The sequence below is a fragment of the Sinocyclocheilus grahami genome, unplaced genomic scaffold (genome assembly GCF_001515645.1).
Source record: "Sinocyclocheilus grahami isolate Dianchi unplaced genomic scaffold, SAMN03320097.WGS_v1.1 scaffold5.1, whole genome shotgun sequence".
Lineage (NCBI taxonomy): Eukaryota > Metazoa > Chordata > Actinopteri > Cypriniformes > Cyprinidae > Sinocyclocheilus > Sinocyclocheilus grahami.
In genome coordinates, this window is record NW_015505184.1 from 6,670,238 (window position 1) to 6,694,220 (window position 23,983).

Below are 23,983 nucleotides of genomic sequence, written 5' to 3' on the forward strand. Positions count from 1 at the left end.
GACTCCAGCTGAGCCTCCTCTTGGCAGCACTGCCTGCAGGGAAGGTCTAACTGGCCCAGGCTGAACTGACCCAGGAGATCACAGGAGCTGCACAGGAGATTGCTGGAGAAGCCCATCTCCCTGCAGGCCTCAGAGGAGAGCTCCGCTCCATAAGACGATAGCTAAGCCAGGAAGATTTTCAACATTTTACACATGAAACAAGCAGTAGATGAAATTCTTTAAGCACCTACACCAGCTGACTTTAAGTCAACACCTCAAACCTGTTGGAAATTCTCAGCTGTTTTCTGAGAGCATCTTTGATTTTAATGACCCTCAAATGCAATGTCAAAGAGCAAGGCAAATGGAGGGTAAAGCACAGGTGCAGGAATTTGCGAGCTTTGGCTACACAGCTATGATAACAAGACTATACGGTTTTATAACTGGTGGTTGACATTTCGCTTCGTAGTTGCACACAATTTAAATGATAAAATAAATAGTATAGTTGATACATTTCCATTTAAAAATAAGCACTTCATTTAAAAAATGAAATTCTTTTGGAATGCAGGAAGATTTGAGCTTTTGAGACCAGTGTTATTATAGTTAAATAAAACTGAAAGTAAAATTAACCATACAAAATTGTTACTTGAAATAAAATAAACCTTAACTGAAAAAAAGAAAACTAGAATATAAAAACTTTTTTTTTATTTCAGCTAGTTGCCAACGCAACATTTGTTTCACTTGATGTACTAAAATAACTAAAACAGAAATAAAAATGAATAAAAACTCTATTTATTAAAAACTTTAACTAAAATAAAAATAGAAACTATAAAAACTTCAAAATGTTTCAAATATATATAACTATAATACTCTCTCATTGAAACTAATAATAACTCAGAGACTTTATATTTAAATAGCAATGACTTAAGAATTGTTTGGACCTTGACTCTGATCAACAAGCCTTATGGTATGGAATTTATGTTATATGCATTTTTTTTATCCACACAAGATAATGAAATAACACTTGGTGAATTTGCTTCCTAGTTACGAGCACTATCAACTACTCTCGGAAAATCCCCAAAACTGCGAAAACATAAACGTACAGGAATCATATTTTACATCACCGTAATGTTTATTTTAAAAGTTACTTGTATTTACAAGTACTTTTTTTTTTTTGCAGGTAAACTAGCTAACAGTTTCAAAATGTAATCATTACAGATCATATGGAAAAACATTGTCTCAAACGTTTATAGTAGGTGCAAAGTTAGACATTAAATCCGCAATATTATACAGATTTGCAATACAGTATTTACATTATCAGCCGGTTGAGCCACGCCATTAGCTAACATTAGCGAGCCGGCTAACCAGCGCCTTGAACGTAAATACTCCACATTTTACATAGAAACGTGGACTACTTGTCATTGTTGAGTATCTACTTTCAAAGAAGAAAATCTACAGATATGGTTTGTTCACCTACCGTTTGTAATAACGGCAGTAACCAAAGCAGGTACACCTCCCCAGCCATGAGTGCTCTCTTCCGCTCACCGCCGCAGAGCTCAGCAGGAAGTGCGTCACATCCACAGACTGTCTCTGCTAAGGTCACTTCACACGCTAAAAGTCCTACCATACACAACAAGCTGTTTGAAAGAATAACGGGTTCCTGGATTTAAAGAAAGATCAAACTGTTTTAACAATTGCCAACAAAAAGAATAAACAATAATCGGCATATTCTTTTTAACTAAGCTGAAGGAGTGTCTAGATTTGTCAGGCATTCATAATTAAAAAGTGTGTCAAGCGTTTATGGCATGAAAGTTGTGTTATGTGGAAATATAAGAGGGATTTTATATGTGATCTTTTATACGCAATTAATATTTTTAACAATATCTGTATGTATACATGAACAGTTGACTGTAAACGTGATGTGTTGTTGTCTGGACAGGAGTCGTATTTGAGTGAAGTGACATTCTCCAGTCATAGAGCGACAGCTGACCCACTGACGGCAAAACCGGCGAATGCGCATGCGCACTGACACAACGTGCCGATACTTCCCAGGATTGATCAACAACTGAACCTAGTTCAACCTACACTACATCTGCTACTCAAGCGAAGCATAGTCTGAGCTGTTCCGATTCAATAAACATACAACATTTTACGCGGAACTGTTTTGGTTGCGGTAGTAAGTTTGCTGTGAGGGTTTATATTCGATTGTAGGAATCATGGAATAGCAGCACTGCTCTCTGCATCCATGAACTGTGTGTCATAAAGTTCTCGGTCACGGCATGTCCTCTCTGTGCTGGGTTTTTTGATGGGGCTTTTAAGGTTAAAGATGCCGCCGAAGTTTCAGCTCCTGGCTCTGTTGGCCTTCGCCATTGCGATGATCTTTTTGGAAAACCAAATTCAGAAGCTCGAGGAGTCACGGGGGAAGCTGGGTAAGAATCTTTCCTTTCCAATGAAGTATCTTGAAATCATTTGTTAGACTAGAAACCAGCAAAGTCTGATTTGCGCCAGCTTGGTGTGATTTGTTTCCTCAGTACTATTTTAAGGGAGGTAATGAGCATTCGTGTGTTTGGACTACATGGTCCATCATGTCTCAGGCAGCAGCTGCATTTTCATTCAAGCAAGATCCAGTGTCAGTTTTGACTCACTTAGTTGTCTCACCTTCCTCAGGATTCAAGCATGTATCTGTTGCACTACTAGCTTCTGCATCAGACATGCCACTCACTTATGCTTGAGTCTACCAGGACAAAACACTGAAACCAAGACATTATTTTGCATTAATCTGTTCAACATATTTGGCTATATTTTCCAGCTTACTGTGTGTTTTTTCCCCCTTGCCCATTAATATGGCCCAACACTGTCAGATATAAAAGCATGTAATTATTTAATTATTATAAATAAATACTGACCAATAAAAAAATCACTTCAGTGAATCAATTGAAACTACAGGGTGCTTTTAAATAGATTTTCACCTCCATCTACTGAATTGTTACCACAGTCTAAAAATCACCATCAACAAATATTAAACAGAGAAGTCATTCAGTTTTTTTTTTCTTGAATCTTATTCACACGTTTAAAAGTTTGGAGTTGCTACGATTTTCACATGTAGACTAAACTACTAAAAGGACTTTCAGATAACTCATAAAATGGATGTTCTATTCATATATTGAGGTATTAGAAAGATTTATGCAACAACTTCTAACCGAGACAAAATTCAGTGTTACACATTATTTGCATGTGTAATAATAACCATTTAAAATGTCGGGGTTCAAATTGCGTTTATTATACAAGGATGCATTCAATTGATCAAAAAAACATTTATATTGTTACAAAATTTTACAAAGGATTTCTATTTCAAATAAATGCTGTTCTTTTGAACTTCCTATTCATCAAAAAAAAAAATCACAGAAATATTAAGCAGCACAACTGTTTTCAGCATTTATAATAATCAAAAAAAAAATCTTGAGGCATGAATCAACACATTAGTATGATTTCTGAAGGATCATGTGAAACTGAAGACTGAAGTATTGAAATTTAGCTTTGGCATCGCAGCAGTAAATGACATTTTAAAATGTATTAGACAAGTTATTTTAAATTGTAATGATTCTTCACAATATTACTTTTTTACTGTGAAAGAAATACAGCCATGGTGACCTTCTTTCAAAAACCAAAATCCTACCAGCCCCAAACATTTGACAGTAGTACAGGAGCAAATGTAAATGTTTAGCACTTACTAATACAAATATAATTACCTATGATTATAAAAACTGTAGAACCCACGAGAGCTGAGTGAACAGGTGACGCAGGTGAAATAGCTGTTTTATAAAAAATGCTATCTTGCGAGTATTCATAAATATCTCGCAGTGTTGACAGAACATCCAGAATTATCTAAGGAAGTTAAGAATACCTTCAAACCTTTTGCATGTCTGTCTGTGAAAGTAAAAGGTTTTCTGCTTATTACGACTAATCTACTGAAATGAACAAAATCAGTTATTTTAAACATCTGCGAAGTACACGCGTCCGCAGGGCTTTTGTATATTGGTTGAGTGCTGGGATTCCAAACACAGGCCACATGTATGTCAAAGCCACATGCCTAGAGTGATCGGATATGGGCTATTTCATGTCCAATACAGGCTATTCTGAATGCTTCACCGTTTGGACCGTAACACATCATATCTGTTTCACAGAGCTACATCTCTGCCGTGTTATTATATTATTATATTATAAGTTATTATAATGCTTTGTTTGAATAAGCGACATTCTTTCCATTAAAAATTGGCAAGCTGCTGTTGTTTGGGTTAGCTGGTTCCCACCATCTACACTGAGTTACTCACATCACCTAACAGCTTCTTGCTCTATGAATAGTTGCACAACTGCAGAGGAATATGAGACCTGTTAGCAGGTGGAAAGGTGAGAGGAAGGTTTCCATCTGGTTAGACCTGGAGAAAGCTGTCAGTCTCAGCGCTGCATAAATTGATGATGTTTTTGAACCTGTCATCCTGTTGCACATCTTGTTTGACTGTGAACAAATGGAGTCTTTAGCACATACTGTTTTATTAATTTGACTCAGTATTTCAGCAGTGTTTTTACTGACTATATTTAGTGTCACTTTTCGAAATGTTGATTGTTGATTTATTATAGTTCCATTTGCTCTAATGATGGCATCTGACATGCACTTTCACGGTTCATGAGCATCGGAAAGTTATTTGATATCTAAACTGATAGTGATTTGTCTCCATTTGCTAGTGGAAGTTCTGGGATTCCCTTTGAGCATGTTTCAGATCGGTACTGTTTTTAGCCTTGATGGGACTGTGAAAGAAGCTAAGCCTATGTGTTATGGCTTGGCACCAACACATTGACTACTGTACATTTTTAGATCTAAAATAGCCGTGTTTATGATGCTTAAAGTCTTTGAAAGCGCTGTTGATTGTTGAAGGTTTCAGAGCCAGCGGATGACATATAAACTAAACAAATACTTTTGTAGCCTTTCTAATATGAATAGTTTTGTAAGATGTGTGCTTTTTTAATGTTTGGTTTATTAATCAGACTAATAAATATTAATATATAATAGGGGTGTAACGATACATGTATTCGTACCAAACCGTCATGGTACGGACATCTCGGGTTCGGTGCATGAGGCCTTAAAAGAATAAAAGCAATTCACCCTCAATCAAAAAGGGGGCACCCGCAGTAATGCAACGCTGTTTGATAACCGCCAGCAGAAGAACAGCGAGCCAATGCCATGAGTTGTGCACTTGAAAACAAAGCCCACTAGACAGTGACCATGTGCTGATTCTGAACGCGTTTCTCACTGACAAAGTGCAGTCTTCGGTCACTTCTGACCGGAGAATTTTACATTTAGAATTTTTAAAAATCGTAGCTTCATCACAATGGTACGAAACTTGGTGACTTTTATGGCACTTGGTATGTGAAAAAAAATTTATAAAAATTGAGGGCATGATTCGAAAAAGCTAAGTGGTCGTAAAAAACAGTCACACTCATGGTCTTCGGTCAAAAATGACTGACCATAGGAAATTAATGTGGAAAATTTTGTGTGTACAATCTACAAGTCCTCCATAATGCAGAAATAAAATTACACCGCAATGAAGGGGTGAAACGCTAAAACATCTAGAGTGCAAAATCAACACACCAACTCACACACGCACGGACACACTTGTACACACACACACACACACCCCTATGAACTGCTGTTACTGTAACACTGCAAGTATGTAAAATAAAATCAATAATTCAACTACAATGCAGTAAAAAAGTGGACGGCAAGGAAGGGGTTACACTCTAAAACATCAAGTGTAAAACAGATACATCCACTCACACGTACTTACACACTCACAGACACACACATACAGAATTATACATACTCAAATGAATTGGTATGGCTATACCATATAGCCAAAATTAGTCAGAAGACTGGAATAAGAGGTCATAATCAGATCAGACCCAGAAGGATTAAACTCTGATAAAGCATTACTGTTAATTTTTGTTAAATTTTTATAGAATTTTAAATAGGGTTGGGTACCGAAACCCGGTACCAATATGGCACCGGTATGTACTAGAACCGAATCCGAACGCAGATTTTGGTGCCTCATTTCGATGCCATGCCTGAGCGATCGATTGAAATATTTCCTCCTGTTCTTGAAACGGACGTATAGAAGCATCATCACTGGCACCACACGTGAAAAATAATTTCCCGACTGAGAAAATGCACGTGAACTCAAGTCGGAAAGCTCTAATAATACAAATCCAACACATCTTTGTAGTAACGAGAGTGTCCATGTTGTTTTCACATTCTGACTTAAAAGCACAACTCGGGAAATGAGAGCATCCGAGGAGCTCGTGAATGCAGTAATTACACTTGCTCTGATGGCAGCAGCTTCCATTAACTAAGCTAAACATGCTTAAATAAAAATGTCTAATGCTAAACCTCCCTTGTATTCACATTTCTAAACCTGTTGTCTAACAAAAGAGAACATTATAACCTTTTTACTCCACAACACCAGTCAAATGCTTCCTTTTGTGATCTGATGAGGCTTCTTGTCACAGAATGAGGCAGAAAATATGTTCCATATGCTACTTTAAAAAGAATACATCGATTAGCAATAGATTATAAATTAGGGTGATGTACATGTCCTCTTTTTGGACTTACAAAAATGCGTCCGGCCGGGATTTCTTAATTGCCCAAAATGCTGGCTCCCGCTGAATCTCTGACCATTGCCGCCTGCTGCTGCAACATGTGTTTCGCTCCCGCGATTTTCGTCTCCACTCCTTTAAACATTCTAATATTGTATATAATTTTGGTGCATCAGGGAGCCGCAGGAGTATTTAAATATTTTTAAAAGAGCATTTGCTCTGTTTACTTTCACTTTCGATTTTGCGATTACACGCACTCTGTGTAAAGGGAGCAGATCAGATTTTTGTCATTGAGCTCAGGATCTGTTGAGCAGCAAATACTCCAGCATGGTCTTGTCAGTCATCTCTCCTTATTCTCGATCTGTGATCAGTCAAAGCTGACTCCGGTAGCTCTTGTTGGATGCAGGGTTGCCAAGTCTGCATTTTCTCCACAGAATTGGGCTACTTTTAAACTTATAAAAGTTAAGAGTCAGCCACACCTACCTAAAACGGCTCGTTCTAACACGCCCCCACATATCTACCTCACTATCTGGGAAGATTTGCATAACGCTGCACAAATGTTCACGCAAAGAAAGAAGGCATAACTTTTGTTCTCGCTATGGTATTGTTGTTGCCGCCGCCATTTCATGAAGGCACTGTGTGTTTCGTTGTGAAAGCCAAACTACTTTGTTTGGTCTTCCAAAAGAGGATGATATCTGCTTCGTCATGCCTGGAGCTGATCCGTGCTGGTTGCTGAGGAAATACAACAACTTTGCGCTGTGGATCGCCGGATCGGCTTTCACCGTGGTCAAAGCGGAGTCCAGCCCAGGGTCGTCACATGTGGTTGCCGCAAGCCTCCTTCGTCGAATCCGCCGGTCGCGCCATTCTCAAGCCCACCGCCTCTGCTCACTCTAGCCCTCCGGCCGTTCCTCGCTCTAGCCCCCAGCCTCTGCTCACTCTAGGCCGCCGCCGCTCACTCTAGGCCGCTGTGTGCGACGCTGTGTTTCGTTGTGAAAGCGAAACTACTTTGTTTGGCTTTCCAAAAATGGGCACGACTAGAAATCAGTGGTTAAGTTGTATTTACAACACTGTTCCAGAACACTTCAACCCAAATATTCAGATGTGTGCAGCACATTTTATGGAGGACTGTTTCCTGATCCTGGTAGAGTAGACTACAATGCCGGCTGTTCTGACTCACAGATTGTAAGTACGTTTTTTATATTTAAAGAGTTTTTATATTTAAAGCGAGTTTTTTGGGCAGTGTAGAGTAGGGCTTGTTGTTTGTCACAAATGCAGACATTGTTTTATGTTTACGTGGCGCGATGCAACGCAACACGTAAAAAGACAGTATAAGTCATTATAATCCATAATTATGTCCCCACTGGATGCAACGAATGCCTCGTTTATAATGGGTTTTCATGTTTTTGAATCGTCGCTCCGGCCTAACAGGACATCACCACAATATGGTAGGGGCGTAACATTTCCGTCACACGCTTGAGGTATTCGGCCAGTCATAACGCACTGGATAGCTGGCCAATCACAGCACACCTTGCTTTTCAGACTGATGAGCTTTGTAAAAATCAACACGTTTCAGAAAGGTGGGGCATAGAGGAGAAACAATAATGTACAGTATGTGGAAATTAATGTGTTTTTTTAACCTTAAACCGCATAAATATTTCATTACACCAAATACACCAAATAATGTTCTTTTTAGCAACATCATATGACCCCTTTAAAGAAAATCTTTCTGTCCCCAATATTTTGAATGGTAGTGTACACTAAATCCTATGTGTAAAATTGAATTTTGACTTCTCAAGTTACATAAGTTTCTCATACCTCAAGGTGTAAATTGTAAATCCATTTTATTGAAAAATCGATACAGTTTAGTCTACGTGTAATGATGATAATTTCAAATTAGTGGTAATGCCCTTTCAGTTTATGCAAACTAATCTTATGAATAGCAAGTCTAACACAAACAACAATTCTTGGTGTCAGTTGGTGCATCCTGTTGTGTGTAACCAGATGGTACATAACCTGTGGCAGATTATGAGCTTAATGCTTTACTAACTGTTTATTAAAACTTCAAAGCCCCCATGAATACCAGAGGAGTACAGCTGCTTGCATTTCTTAGTCGATTTTTATGGCCTCTTTGTAGACAGAACATACTTCAGGTCTGTTTTTCCTTTGTAGTTAAGGTACCGCACTACTCCATTTCTCTTACTCGGCCAAGGCTGTAAATGTTCTTGTGGCATGATGATAATGCCACTTCTGGAGCTAACAAGCTTGAATATAAAATGGCCCTACAGTGACCTCCATGTTGTAGTGTCTCTCAAAGGCAAAATTGACTGAAAGAATGATTTGTTCTATCTAAGGAAACACTGTAACCTGATTTGAATCATTGAAAAGACATCAGTCAGAGTATAACTTGTCAGGTTTGGCAGCTGGCTGCAGTAAATCCTCTGCTCCTCCTGAGCATCTTGACACTTCGATATTAAATTTCATTCCCTCATCTTATTATTTTTGGCCTTTACTGGAACAAGACATTCAACTTTACCATTAACATTTTTTGCACTGTCATTTCACATGCATTATTATGTTACATATCTGTTTATGGTCTGAAAATATATAATTGGGTCAAAGACAAAAAAAGTAAAAAATAAAAAGCAGTTTAAAATGCATGTTAAATTCTTAAAAATTTAATATTTTAATATGATTTTTAATTATTTATTTATTACGTTTTTTAATATTTACATATACATAAAAATGTGGTATAGGTCATACAAGATTGACCCATGCCTTTTTGCTTATGCACGTTCTGCAAAACCTCCCTTTCCATTAAACATTTTATTGGACTATCCAAGTTTTAATGCAAGTAGAACACTTTTTTTATGAAGTAAGCTCACTCAGGGAATTGTTTAGTAAGATTTTACCGGAAAATAGTTTTTTATCATATGTTAATTTTAAAAAATCTTGTAGAATTTTGTGTTTATGTGGCTTTATTTTGTGCTTGTAAATTGTATTATTCCAACTCGGTTTTTGCCATGAAGATAGCCTTATGCTGACATGGTAATAAAAATAAACAACTAACTAATGGCCATGCTGCACTGCTTTAGAGAAGAGAAAACTAGAGGTGCACGTAAAAATCTATTGATATATGAATCGTGATTCTGTCTTCTAACGAGTCTAATGGATTCACAAGTTTCAAAATCAATGTTCTAAAGCAGCGGTTCTTAATACTGTTCTTTGCGTCCCCCTGCTCTGCACACACTCAGCTCAGCTCCAACAATGAACTGTTCCATTTATACACTTATTTTCACATAGCTATGAGAAGCGTTAAACATGGATGCACGTGCGGTTGCCGTACTGTATTAAAGCTTTAATCAGCTTTAAATAAAACCGTATGTTAAAAGCTAACAGAAGCAGTAGCATTTACAAATAACAGCGTATCTAAAAGTATGAGACAACAACAAACAAAAAACATACCATTAAAAGCAGTGCTTGCACAGGTTCTGCGCGATCCTCTTCACTAATATCCTCTGCGTCTCAATCGGGCTCAAACTGATAAGCAATATAGACGACGCCGTTGTTTACAATACAACCGGAGCACATGCCGCTGAGGTGAGGGGCGCGATGTTTAGTCTAGAGGAGGTTTAGCCAATCACAACACACTGGGCCAGCTAACCAATCAGAGCCCATCATGTATTTCTGAGGGAGGGGCTTCATAAAAGCAGGAAATGATCAGCGTGTTTATGGGAGAATGGACAGAGCGGTGTAGAATAAAGGTAAATTATGTGAAAAATAGTGCGTTTTTTAAAACAAAGCATTAACACATGTTAGACTGCACCCCATAAACACAATCAAGCCTAGAAAAAAAAAACAGTCAACCACCCCTTTAAAACATGCTTGTCTTAGTAGAGGTGTATTAATGTGTTTTTTTTGTTGTTGTTTTTTTTTTCTTCATGTTTTTGAATAACGTTATTGATTTAGGTCCCCAAAAAATAGTGTTATTGGCCTAATTATTAATAAATAAATGCTTATTATATGACTAGATTTCTTGTTTTGTTTGTTTGTACTGTTCTCAGGAAACGTGTAGATGTGAATTGCTTGGAAAACACCACAATAACTGCAGAAATTAATTTAAGTAATGTTTTCCGGGTACAAGAATATTCTATGACATTTAATAAGTCATTGTACTTCTGAAGAGGTTCTTATGAAAGAACACAGTGCTGTAAAGGCCATTAGAAGTGAATATCAGCAGTCTTCCATAGCATCAGTTATACACAGTCAGCCTGAGGGCCTTCTTGCTGCCTGTCCGTTTTTAAAAGAGCGCTTTCACTCCGCATAATGCAGCAGTTGTGTGCCTATCAAGTAGGAAATAGGTAATGAGTCAGGGTGTTTTTTTCATTAACATGCAATTATATTATTACATTAGGCTGGGTATTGCAGGAGTAATGAGATGGTGAAACAGTCTGCAACATGCACGTCTAACCATAAACCCAGACGACACTTTTACCACAAGAATTTCAAAAGAAAGAGTCTAAAATTTCCCATTACAGCTCATCACATATAAATCACATACAATTTTTAGTGGTGGATTACTAATATCAAAGAGTAGATTATGATATTTTATTGTTTTATATTGTTTTCTCTTTCTCAAAATTGTAAAGGAATAGCTCACCCAAAAATGAACATTTGCGGAAACTTTCCTCACCCTCCGGTCATTCGATATGTAGATGAGTTTGTTTCTTCATCTGAACATATTTGGAGAAATGTAGCATTACGTCAATGGCTCACCAGTGGATCTTCTGCAGTGAATGGGTGCCATCAGAATGAGAGTCCAAACAGCTGCTAAAAACATCTCAATAATCAACAAGTAATCCACACGACTCTAGTCCATCAATTAACGTCTTGTGAAGTAATACGTCTCCAAATCTGTTCCAATGAAGAAACAAACTCATCTAAATTTTGGATGCCTGAGGGTGAGAACATTTTTAGAAAATGTACAACTATTCCTTTAAAATGTCAAAATGCTTTTTGCAACAGTAACAAGTTATTCTCTGTTGCCGTGAGGGGAACCATAATGTGGCGTAGCACCAGCTTTCATGAGTGATAGCAGTTGTCCACATGTGATGGTTGGAGACTGGGCTCTTTGACTCGAGAGCAGTCAGAGTTGAGTGGGAATGTGCTGTGGTTGGCTTGACATCATCACCTCACAGTAGCAGCTGTCTGAGCGCCTGCTCACATTTACACACTACTGTCACCACATCGTGTACACTGTTAGATTTCCGTCTCAGGATCTCACGAGTATTACCAGACCACAGGACCTTTTCTGTTTCAACTGCAGAGTAAATTTTGTTCATGAATTCGCTTCAAACATTGTCTGTATTTTGCATTACTGTAATTTAGCCTTTTGTTAACATTTACGTAATGCAATTTAAAAATAGCATGTTTGGTCAAAATTCTGAATTTCAAAAATTGATGAGAAATTGTAATTTGAATTCAAATGACAGGAAGAGGAATTCACTAAATTGCAATTTCAAAACAGTCAACATTTTGCATAAAATAATTAGCTGGTATGTAGGATACTTTTAATTCTGAATTGAGTAGAAATATCTCTCTAAACTCTAAAATTCATTACTTTCAAAACAATTTAAAAAAATTCCATACAGAACTGCAAAATTATATATATATAATATTAAAAATAAATCTTAATAAAGAAAAATAATATATAATTCTGGCAATTAAGGTTTTTTTTTACCTTTGTCAAAAGTATATATTTTAAATATAATTAAATATATTAATTCAATTAGAACATTATTGTTATTGTTGAGTGTGAGTTCCCACTTGTTTGGATTTTTTAAGATTATTGTTATTGTTATTACTTTATTATTTTAAAAAAATCTTAAAGCCTTTTAGCACCAGGTCACTGACTGAGGCCACATGCTCATATACAAATATATGTAATATGAAAAATAAATATGAATAAATAAAAAACACAGAATTCTGGCAATTAAGATTTTTTTTTACCTTTGTCAAAAATATATATTTTAAAGATGATTAAATATATGAATTAAATTAGAGCGTTATTGTTGAGTGCAAGTTCACACTTGTGAGGGTTTTTTAAATTATTATTATTATAAAAAAAATCTTGAAGCCTTTTAGCACCAGGTCACTAAGGCAACAATCAAAAAATTCTGTAACTTAAGTGTTTACTGCTGAAATCTAATAAAAGACATTAATTTTCCTTTAAGATATAATTATTAATCCAGTATTCTTTACAATTTTGTTCCCTCAACATACAGTACTTTTAGAATCCGGTATATGGCAGGGTTTTCTGCAGTTATTCAATACTGAATTAATTTTGCATCAGTGTCTCCTTATCTTCTCCTCCATTGCAGAACGAGTCATTGCCAGACATGAGGTACGAGAGATTGAGCAACGGCACATTCAAGACGGGGCAAAGGGGGCCCTGGTAGAGGAGGACGATTTGGTGGTCATCTACAACCGAGTGCCCAAAACAGCCAGTACCTCCTTCACCAACATCGCCTACGACCTGTGCAACAAGAACCACTACCATGTGCTGCACATCAATACCAGCAAAAACAATCCCGTCATGTCTCTTCAGGATCAGGTCAGTTTTGTATCACTTGTGCATGTTCACTGTTAGTGCTTCCCACTTACAGCCATCCGAACAACACATTATAATGCTGGAAGGATCCAAATGTTTCCATTTGCTGAAATGCACCAAACAGCCTCTAAAAGGCACAAAGCATTTCCTTAATAGTGCACTACAGCAGATGTTATAGTATGGTAGCTTTATATTATCTTGAGGCTTTAATTATTTATCATTAAATGCTAAAAAGGTTGACATCTTTTTTTTTTTTCTTTTTTTTGTGATTCATTTATTTAATTTTTTAATTATTATTTATGTATTCATGTTTCAGGTACGGTTTGTAAAGAATGTGACGTTATGGAAGGAGATGAAGCCTGCGTTCTACCATGGACATGTTTCCTTCCTGGACTTCACCAAGTATGTGTTGTGTGCTCCTGACATTTTGTTTCTCTTTCTCTACTCTTTGTTTAGAGTGGTTTCAGGTTTTGCATTCAATGCCAACATCACTGAAAGATGATTTGCCAACATTCTGCATAACTAGCCACTCATTCATTCATATCCATTGAAAGGATGTTGTTTTACATTCCCAACGACCCAAAAAGCAGTTTGATGCTGCTGACTCCTGGTGGCCGTGAAAGGAGTTCCAGCAAGCTCATTTTAAACAATACAATCATATTGTTAGTTTCCAGTTTTGTGGGTCTCCCTATACCTTACCTTCATGCGTAAAGCAACTATTTAATTATGCCTAAATGCCCAAAACATGTGTTAATACTACTATACTAATACATTACTAATTGCACTTCTTTTACCATCTCATTATCAGATTTGGAGTGAAGAAAAAGCCTATTTACATAAATGTTATCCGGGACCCTATTGAGCGTCTGGTGTCTTACTATTATTTCCTGCGCTTCGGTGATGACTACAGACCAGGTCTGCGACGCAGAAAGCAAGGGGACAAAAAGGTGAAATGTTTGTTTCGTCTACTTTGATCCTGTTTTTAATTATTATGAATTTCAAGACTATAAAGTACCCCAGTTTAAGTTCACAAAATACAAGTTATAGGGTTAGTAAAAATCATTACATAATAATAATAATAGGAAAATGTAATGTTAAATATTTTTAATATTGAAATATTATTTTGTAAAATGTATTGTAAAAAATTATTTATATATTATTATGTAAAAAGTACAAATACAATTTTATAATAATTTGTATTTATATAAGAATATAAATATATTTTGAATATTTAATTATATTAAATAATATATTATACATTATTATTATTTATTTATAATTTAAAAAAAAAAATCAAATAGAAGTTGTGCTTTTAACATCCTGAACACTGGTCTTGTTTAATTTACTCTTATATTAATCAAAAGTGGCGGGGGGGATGGTATCAATGCCAGGGAATTGATTTTTATGGAATAAATCCTAGTATATAAAGGGTTTTCAGTCATTTTAAATCTAGGTACGATGTTGTTGATCTGTTCATCTAGATCTTACTAGAATGTGTTTTTATTCAGAGTCGGGTGTATTTTAAAAAGTAGAAAAAAACGAATGTACTTTAGAATTTTTGTCTTAATTAATTGTATGACTTTTGTTATTCAATTTGTTCTCGCCATGAAGATGACATGACATTACAAAAACAAAAAATAGTAATAAAACACTATTACATCTATTACTATAACCACAGTTTGTGCCACCATAATTATTTTCTTTATTACATACTGAACTCAGAACATGTAAACTGTATTTTTTTTTTCAACTCCGAGATCTGTGTGTGTTTCAGACGTTTGATGAGTGTGTAGCTGCTGGAGGATCTGACTGTGCTCCAGAGAAACTGTGGCTTCAGATTCCCTTCTTCTGTGGTCATTACTCTGAGTGCTGGTAGGCTGCTCACTGTCTTCATGCGTAATTCAGATCTACCACTTGTAGGACTCTTGCTACATTTTCTCAACCACTTCTTCACAGGAACATTGGCAGCAAATGGGCTTTGGAGCAAGCCAAATACAACCTGGTGAATGAATACATGTTAGTTGGAGTGACGGAGGAGTTGGAAGACTTTGTTATGATGTTGGAGGCGGCACTTCCTCGCTTTTTTAAGGGGGCCACAGAGCTCTATCGGACAGGTACGACTGCATGTTTTAACAAGTCTATTAGATGGTGAATATTTTTGTTAAATGTTTGTGTCTGTTTCTAAAGGGAAGAAATCGCACCTAAGGAAAACGAGCGAGAAGAAGCCGCCCACCAAAGAGTCTATAGCCAGACTGCAACAGTCAGACATCTGGAAAATGGAGAATGAGTTTTATGAGTTTGCACTAGAGCAGTTCCAGTACGTTCGGGCTCACGCGGTGAGAGAAAAAGATGGAGAACTGTACCTACTGGCACAGAACTTTTTCTATGAGAAAATCTACCCAAAGACTACCTGAGACTCAGCGGTGCTCCATAACACATTATGCTGTGGTCAGAAACACTGGAGGGAGGGCGCCATCCATTCTGCCCGACTGTTCTCCATCTGGATGTGTGCATTTAGAGCAACTGAAACTAGTCCGTGCCACAGGGAAGAGTCTTGCAGCCAAATAGCTGTCAAGCGCTCTATCCCCCCAATACATATCATTTTGAAGAAAGCTTAAAAGCTCTCTAATGAGCTTTAAAAGTGACTGAGGTCTTGTTCTTGTCGTTATTCAAGACAACCATCACCTTTCTGCAATAGGGATTTGATACAGGTGCTGCCACATTTCAGAACGTTTTGTTATTGGATTTATTTAATGCGTATATGGTTATAGTTTTTTGGGAGTTTTTACATCTTCAAAGTACAGATGACTACTAAACATTCTTATCAAGCTGACAAAGTCATTTTTTCCAATATAGTAAAATGAGGAATACTTTATTTCTTGGACTTTCATAAGGCTATTTATGGGATTTATTGGAAAAACACAGATGTGGATGTACTTCACATGGTTAAAAACGCATCATATATCTTGTCTTTGAAATACCAGAAACAATTCTGCACATTTTTCGGTTTGCCATTTTTAAAACAGAACCTTCTGCTTGGGGTTCAGTCTTGCATTTTTTCAGCAATTGCAGATAATATATTTTTTATCTACAAATATATGTAAATACTAGTCATTACAGTTACAGCTGGACCAAAACATTTAAAAATGGGAGGATAAAGAATTGAAGATGAAATGTTTATCTGCATGTGGATCAGTGTACTGTTACTTGTTTTTGTTTTAATTTGCTGTTTATATATTTTATGACTGAATTATCATGTTTTTTTAATGTAGTTTAAACATACTTTGTTTCTCGTGGCAACATACCATTTGTCTGCTGCTTTGATTTAGAGATCATGGACTTTAAATGTGTTCAATGAAAGAAAGACTCTAAATTCAGCGAGATTGTGCCTTTTTTTCCCTCTAACACAGAGCTGTTATTACAGCCAGTGTAAATATGACTTGATATCTCGGCATATGAATAGGTGAGGAGTTGTTTTACAACGTGAAATGTAGGTACAGTTGCATAGATTGCCATTATTAACATCAATGTGGAAATAGGCAGCCATCATGTGAAATTGCTTGCCTTGTTGATGGTACTACAAGACGAACTGATGTTTTTTTGAAAATGGAAATGTGTCTGTACAATTCTAGTGTTTAAATGTACAGGATCTTTACTAAACACACATTTGTGCATGAAATGGGTGCTGGATTGCACATTTGCCCTTAAAATCTCCAAGACAAAATATCAGTAGAACAGTAGGTCTTTGTGACAAATTCTCCCTTGCTACATAAAAAAATGTTTTGACAATGTACAGGTTCTTTTAGATGGTTTTAGAGCATCAAAACCAATCTGTACTGTATGTGAAACACTAGAGTAACCTGTGCATATGAAATATATATCGGTTTTAATATTTCTCTTTTCTTTCACAGTGACACCATGTGAGCCTGTATTTGCTCTGTTCTTTGGTTGTTGTTTTTTTTGTTTCGTTTTTTCATTTCAAATTAATGAGCCTCCAGGAGCTTTGCTCTTTCCTGCTGACATTGCTGAGGTAGATTTGAAAACAGATTTTTGGATATGTCAGCCATAATAAAAAGAGTTGATTTATTTAGATTTTTTCCCTTCTCTGTTATTCCCTTATCATTATAATTTTGATAAAATATCACAGACTGTTTTATGTCTTCTAAAAGTACTTTTTTTTTAATCAAAGGAGAAACCAAAATATATGGAGGCTTATATTTTATGTAATATTCTTCATTTTCTTCTTTTTTGTTACTAATGACACAAACACAAATTAAACATTAAACAAAAAGATTAGATTTTTTTCATGTTTAGGAAAGAAGTCTCTTATGCTCACCAAGGCTGCATTTATTTGATCAAAAATACATTAAAAGCACATTAACATTAACGTTTTCTATTTTAATATATTTTAAACTGTAATTTAGTCCTGGGATGGTAACCAGTCTGGTTCATTCACATCTACATGTGTCCATATGTCTCTTTTTAATATTGGGTAGGGGGAAACGGGAGTATAACAATAAAAAGTAAAAATGTCACAGTGAAAATGTGTTACTGTAAGTTCCCTTACCTTACCATATAAGGTGAAAACTGTAAATGGTTTAATATTATATTATACATATTTTTACGGTAATATACTGTCAAATTTATGGTTTTTGCAATTAAAAATGAAATCAAATTACTATCAATTTTATGTTAAAAAAAGCAACAGTAAAAGGACATTCCCTGAAGTCTCTGCGTGGTATTATATATGCTTACACTCTAAATACATGTTGTTCTTTTTATATCATGTATATTAGTGTGTTTTGCATTAAAACGTTTTTTTTTATTTTTATGTGTGCTGTGCCTATGTATTTTCTTTGTGTGTATGATCCTGTGCATGTTTATTTACCAGTACTGGCCATGTGACTTTCTATTCGACCTGTTTTATTATGGTTATCAGTACATTTTAAGGTAAAAAGCAGATTTTGGTATATTAACATTATATCATATCATTTAATGTTCAGGCACTAATATGCCATAATACCTGAAACATTGTCACATACTTTTGACAGTGAATTTCAGGCAACCAGAAATGACAGAGCTACCGTGTTTTTTGTTTGTTTGTTGTCATTTTAACCGTTTTTTTAATAGTGGTATATTGTATTTTTTCTCATACAACGACAACACAGACGTGAACTCGGAAACAAGGGAGAACTGGATCCAAATGAGATCAACTAAAGAGAAATACAAAAAAAATGTCCAGAAAACTGATCAAAACCAGAAAGCAAACAAGAACCAGAACAGAGAACACTAACTAAACGCTAGGGAAGACAACCAACACCTAACCTTCAACATGAAAGCCCAAAACCACGACACCAAACAGGCAATATGTGGCAAACAGAGTGCAACTGCAGATATTAGCAGCCTCAAAATAAAAGTAAACATGGAGTTAGAAGGTTTTAGTTCCTCAAAGTAAACAGCACACTATATATCAACACTAAGCCACTCTTAAGGCTTCGTCATGTCATCAGAGATTAATTTTCTGCATTGAATAGTGACATAATACACCATAATGAGTGACAGAAGCCGACAAACACAACCCCCTCTCAGCTCCTACATCTCTGTAATCTAGAGTGAGCAGGTTTGAATTAAGATCATTTGACAAGATAAACAGTTATCGCTGGTTCCCATGACTACCACCTATTCACCCAAACTGCTTTGATTGTATTTAATCTGATGGTAATCATGGCTAAATGACAGACAGATGATAAGAAGGCAAGATCCTTTTCTCACGTATGATTTTCTATTACCAACCAATCAGACTGCTGTCAAGGTTTCTTTTCATAGTGATTTGATTGGCCATGATTCTGTGTGTGTGCCGTAATCAGGTCTTTAATATGGGTGATTAGGCCCCATTGTAAATGACTCCGACTGAGAAACGTGAGGCAGTTCTTCTAAACTTCTTCAAGTCACCTTGATAAATCAATTTCTGCCTGCTAATTTTGTGATTTACAATTAAAATGTATATAGTACATTAAATATAGTGAAATGTCAGTGCAAGTGACGAATGCGCCACTCTGATGGCATCAATAATTTAGCATCTGCATCTGCTGGGCTGCTTCAGCGCGAGACTAAAATTTAAGTGGCTGTTGATTGGCTGAAGCGAGCCTGATGTCACCTCACGGATGTTTAAAAGGGATAGAAGTCTGCGTAACGAGCGCCGTTAACTTGCAGCGTTCAGACCTCATGAGGAGATGCAAGCGAGAGGTCATTTAAGTGTAGGTAAACGAAGTTATATTCATGTTTATGACCTTTCATTTTTGCCTAAAGACAAGAAATGGACGGGTGTCTGCGTCTATCTGAACTGACAGACTGAACGCGATATTGATGAGTATGTGAAAGCATGAAGTTGTGAAGCAGGTGAGTTGAACTTGTTTACTTGAACAAGATTGTGTATCTGTCGGTGTCATATAGATAGAGGCCCTCTGGTTAATTTATTGTCTACTTATAAACTAATTGAATACAGTTTGTATTTGTTGTCCAGTTAACTGAAACATCTGTTCAGTTTACATGCGTTCTATTCCAGGTAGTGACCCATTTATTATGGTAAACACTGCTTGTAATGCACAACCGCCTCATGTCAGAATGGGGGCCCTGGCATGGAAGTGGTGCATTGGATGTGGATGCAAGATTTCAGACCGCTTCCTCCTGTTTGCTTTGGATGGGTACTGGCACTGCCACTGTCTCAAGTGCTCCTGCTGTCAAGCCCAGCTGGCAGAAATGGGCTCATCGTGTTTCACAAAGCGTGGCTTGATCCTATGCAAAAGTGACTATATAAGGTCAGACTACAGGAGGAACAACACTCCGTTTTGTTATTGTCATCCTTGATAATTTACCATCATTCACACCCTGAGCTAACAAATATACTAGATAAATGAGAGCAGTTCTTTTATGCATCTCATAAGTCTTCTGGGAGTATAATAAAAATAAAAAATAAACTGTGTTAAGCTTAAAATGGTAGTCCTCCAAAAAATATATATCATCTACTCACCCTCATGTTGTTCCAAGCCTGTATAACTTTAGTTTTTTCTGTGGAACACAAAAGAAGATATTTTGAAGAATGTTGGGTACTTAACACTTTCGGTTTCAATTGATTTCCATTGTATAGACGAAAAATACAATGTTATTGATTGGGAATGGGAGCGATTTGGTTATCATGATCCTTCAAAATATCATCTTTTGTGTATATCAAAATTAAGAAATGCATACAGGTTTGAAGAAAAAAAAATAAGGGTGAATAAATGATGACAGAATTTTAATTTTTGGGTGAATATCCTTTTAAGGGAAACACAAAAGAAGAGGTTTTAAATACTGTATGTTTCAATTGTTTTTCAATTAAAGTAATTTGGGCCCAAAACAACAATGGACCCCACTGATTTTCATTGTATGGTTTAAAAAAAAGTAATGAGTAAATGACAGAATTAAATTTTTGGTTAAATTATCCTTTTAACAGAGGAAACAAAGTAAGCAAAAATTCAAATAGCTATACTATATGTAGCCTTCCTGTGTTTGTGAGAGATGGAAAAAAAAACTTGGTATTAAATTTATAATGACTTGCTTATTAAAAGACATTTGTGATTTATCATATTCACTACAGATTATTCGGTCACAGTGGAGCCTGCAGGGCTTGCAGTAAGTCCATCCCTGCAAATGAAATGGTTATGCGAGCACAGGGCAATGTTTTCCATGTCAAGGTAATTTACTCTATTAAACTGACCCATAAACTAATTGAATACAGTTTGTATTTGTTGTCCAGTTAACTGAAACATCTGTTCAGTTTACATGCGTTCTATTCCAGGTAGTGACCCATTTATTATGGTAAACACTGCTTGTAATGCACAACCGCCTCATGTCAGAATGGGGGCCCTGGCATGGAAGTGGTGCATTGGATGTGGATGCAAGATTTCAGACCGCTTCCTCCTGTTTGCTTTGGATGGGTACTGGCACTGCCACTGTCTCAAGTGCTCCTGCTGTCAAGCCCAGCTGGCAGAAATGGGCTCATCGTGTTTCACAAAGCGTGGCTTGATCCTATGCAAAAGTGACTATATAAGGTCAGACTACAGGAGGAACAACACTCCGTTTTGTTATTGTCATCCTTGATAATTTACCATCATTCACACCCTGAGCTAACAAATATACTAGATAAATGAGAGCAGTTCTTTTATGCATCTCATAAGTCTTCTGGGAGTATAATAAAAATAAAAAATAAACTGTGTTAAGCTTAAAATGGTAGTCCTCCAAAAAATATATATCATCTACTCACCCTCATGTTGTTCCAAGCCTGTATAACTTTAGTTTTTTCTGTGGAACACAAAAGAAGATATTTTGAAGAATGTTGGGTACTTAACACTTTCGGTTTCAATTGATTTCCATTGTATAGACGAAAAATACAATGTTATTGATTGGGAATGGGAGCGGTTTGGTTATCATGATCCTTCAAAATATCATCTTTTGTGTATATCAAAATTAAGAAATGCATACAGGTTTGAAAAAAAAAAAAAAAAGGGTGAATAAATGATGACAGAATTTTCATTTTTGGGTGAATATCCTTTTAAGGGAAACACAAAAGAAGAGGTTTTAAATACTGTATGTTTCAATTGTTTTTCAATTAAAGTAATTTGGGCCCAAAACAACAATGGACCCCACTGATTTTCATTGTATGGTTTAAAAAAAAGTAATGAGTAAATGACAGAATTAAATTTTTGGTTAAATTATCCTTTTAACAGAGGAAACAAAGTAAGCAAAAATTCAAATAGCTATACTATATGTAGCCTTCCTGTGTTTGTGAGAGATGGAAAAAAAAACTTGGTATTAAATTTATAATGACTTGCTTATTAAAAGACATTTGTGATTTATCATATTCACTACAGATTATTCGGTCACAGTGGAGCCTGCAGGGCTTGCAGTAAGTCCATCCCTGCAAATGAAATGGTTATGCGAGCACAGGGCAATGTTTTCCATGTCAAGGTAATTTACTCTATTAAACTGACCCCATTCAAATACAGTCAATTAAAAATGATCTGTAGTTTTACTCCTGGTTTATAGGCTGATATTCTGCAGTGTGTTCTGGGGGGACAGGATACCTTGTAATATGTTATCCTCACAGTCATTTCTTTCTTTACTCTTGTAGTGTTTTGTTTGCTCCATCTGCCATAACCAGCTAGTACCTGGTGACCGTTTTCACTGCACAAATGGAAAACTGTACTGTGAGCGGGACAGACCAACAGCTTCTGCATACAGAAGAGCACAACATATCCGAACAGAAGTCCTGAGCTCATCATTTTTTTGCTGAGCTCTGAGAAAGAGACCCTAATAGAGCACCTCGTTTCATATTCAAGACCTCATATAACCCAGTAGTTGCTTTGTCAGCTACAGACCATTTTTTGAATGTCTAATATTGTGGAAATTCACCGTATATGGCAATATCTGGCCGTTTAAATGAGGTTAACCATTGGAGCTGAAAAGCAATATCAGCAAGCATCCTTGTGTATCATAATCAATTATGAATTGGTTTTGCACAGAATGACCTTTCTTATGTTGTGGACCTGCAATTTAGTTGTGGTGTCTGTTAGTTTTGATATAGTGCTGTGTACTTCACTTTCAGGCAGTGAAAACACACCACCTTCCACTGGTGTGTGAGTGACATTTATCTTTTGGTCACGGGACGGCTATTCTTCCTGGTCTGCAATTACAGTATCACTGCAATTAACCTGTCCATAAATCAATCCTGGAAGCATCCAGAGAGTCCAAGTTCTCGGTATCCTTGGAAGCAGACCTCCAGATGATCTCTTAGAAAGCATTTTTAAATTAGAAAACAACATTCTGAGCTTGCTATAAAAGACCAATCTTTTTGTGTGTGTGTGTGTGTGGGGTGGGGGGGTGATATTTGCTTTATTCAAAATAATTAAGAACCACATCTCTGTTGTGATACTTTCTAAATGGTTTCTAAATAATATATTGACAGACACCGAATTTATGGAGAACAACTCCCTCTATTGGCTGAAGGTAATTCTGTCACTTTCAGTAGTAACTCTTTTCATATGCCTTTGTTAAAAAATGAGAGCATTTTCCAGTAAAAGCAACTGTCAACATGATAGCTTTGTGCAGAATTAATCTGTTGAATTATCAGTTTAGAAAAAAAATACTCTGAGAATATTTTATAAAACATTTTATTGTTTACAGAATCAATAATAAAATACACTATACATTATTAAAGCCTCAGTGTTGTGCTGAATGTCATGTTTAAGACAATTCCTTATTGTAATATGGATATTTTCTTGTAACTGATTCATGTACATTCTATGCTTCTGCCTTCTTAACCAGTCTGACTCCATGTTTCTGATGAGAAATATTGATTCATTGAGGATTTGTCCTTTATATACACTGAACAAAATTATAAACGCAACACTTTTGTTTTTGCCCCCATTTTTCATGAGCTGAACTCAAAGATCTAAGACTTTTTCTATGTACACAAAAGGCCTATTTCTCTCAAATATTGTTCACAAATCTGTCTAAATCTGTGTTAGTGAGCACTTCTCCTTTGCCGAGATAATCCGTCCACCTCACAGGTGTGGCATAACAAGATGCTGATTAGATGGCATGATTATTGCACAGGTGTGCCTTAGGCTGGCCACAATAAAAGGCCACTCTAAAATGTGCAGTTTTACTGTATTGGGGGTCCGAAAACCAGTCAGTATCTGGTGTGACCACCAT

General features: G+C 36.3%; 3 protein-coding genes across 4 annotated transcripts in view; 2 read left to right on the forward strand and 1 right to left on the reverse strand.

Moving 5' to 3' along the window:
* Positions 1 to 1,577, reverse strand: part of LOC107586130 (15 kDa selenoprotein-like) — a 3,758-nt gene extending 2,181 nt beyond the window's left edge. Inside the window, exons 1-2 of the mRNA XM_016273372.1 lie at positions 1,454 to 1,577; positions 4 to 161 (exon numbers count right to left, since the gene is read on the reverse strand). Of these exons, the coding sequence (XP_016128858.1) occupies positions 4 to 161; positions 1,454 to 1,501 (206 nt within the window). The 5' untranslated portion in view covers positions 1,502 to 1,577. The remainder of the gene's footprint in view (positions 1 to 3; positions 162 to 1,453) is intronic.
* A 435-nt stretch (positions 1,578 to 2,012) lies between these two features.
* LOC107585633 (heparan sulfate 2-O-sulfotransferase 1) lies at positions 2,013 to 17,255 on the forward strand. The gene is made up of 7 exons (XM_016272735.1): positions 2,013 to 2,405; positions 13,002 to 13,234; positions 13,548 to 13,633; positions 14,040 to 14,178; positions 15,006 to 15,103; positions 15,188 to 15,345; positions 15,419 to 17,255. The coding sequence occupies exons 1-7, from the start codon at positions 2,282 to 2,284 to the stop codon at positions 15,643 to 15,645; spliced, it is 1,065 nt and encodes a 354-aa protein (XP_016128221.1). The 5' UTR covers positions 2,013 to 2,281; the 3' UTR covers positions 15,646 to 17,255.
* Positions 17,256 to 19,411: 2,156 nt separating this feature from the next.
* LOC107585639 (serine/threonine-protein kinase N2-like) overlaps positions 19,412 to 23,983 on the forward strand; it is a 31,569-nt gene continuing 26,997 nt past the window's right edge. Inside the window, exons 1-4 of one of the 2 annotated variants that reach the window (XM_016272756.1) lie at positions 19,412 to 19,488; positions 19,582 to 19,630; positions 19,797 to 20,049; positions 20,868 to 20,964. In XM_016272756.1, coding sequence (XP_016128242.1) covers positions 19,814 to 20,049; positions 20,868 to 20,964 — 333 coding nt within the window. In that variant the 5' untranslated portion in view covers positions 19,412 to 19,488; positions 19,582 to 19,630; positions 19,797 to 19,813. Of the gene's footprint in view, positions 19,489 to 19,581; positions 19,631 to 19,796; positions 20,050 to 20,867; positions 20,965 to 21,071; positions 21,322 to 22,140; positions 22,238 to 23,983 lie in introns of those variants that run through there. The other variant, XM_016272749.1, reaches the window with a different exon arrangement.

What these genes read in the sequence shown, in the direction of transcription:
- LOC107585633 (XM_016272735.1), top strand. Translation starts at nt 2,282, where the DNA reads ATGGGGCTTTTAAGGTTAAAGATGCCGCCGAAGTTTCAGCTCCTGGCT. An exon ending in GGTCATTACTCTGAGTGCTG is followed by an intron (nt 15,104 to 15,187) that starts GTAGGCTGCTCA and finishes ACTTCTTCACAG; the next exon opens with GAACATTGGCAGCAAATGGG. An exon ending in CACAGAGCTCTATCGGACAG is followed by an intron (nt 15,346 to 15,418) that starts GTACGACTGCAT and finishes CTGTTTCTAAAG; the next exon opens with GGAAGAAATCGCACCTAAGG.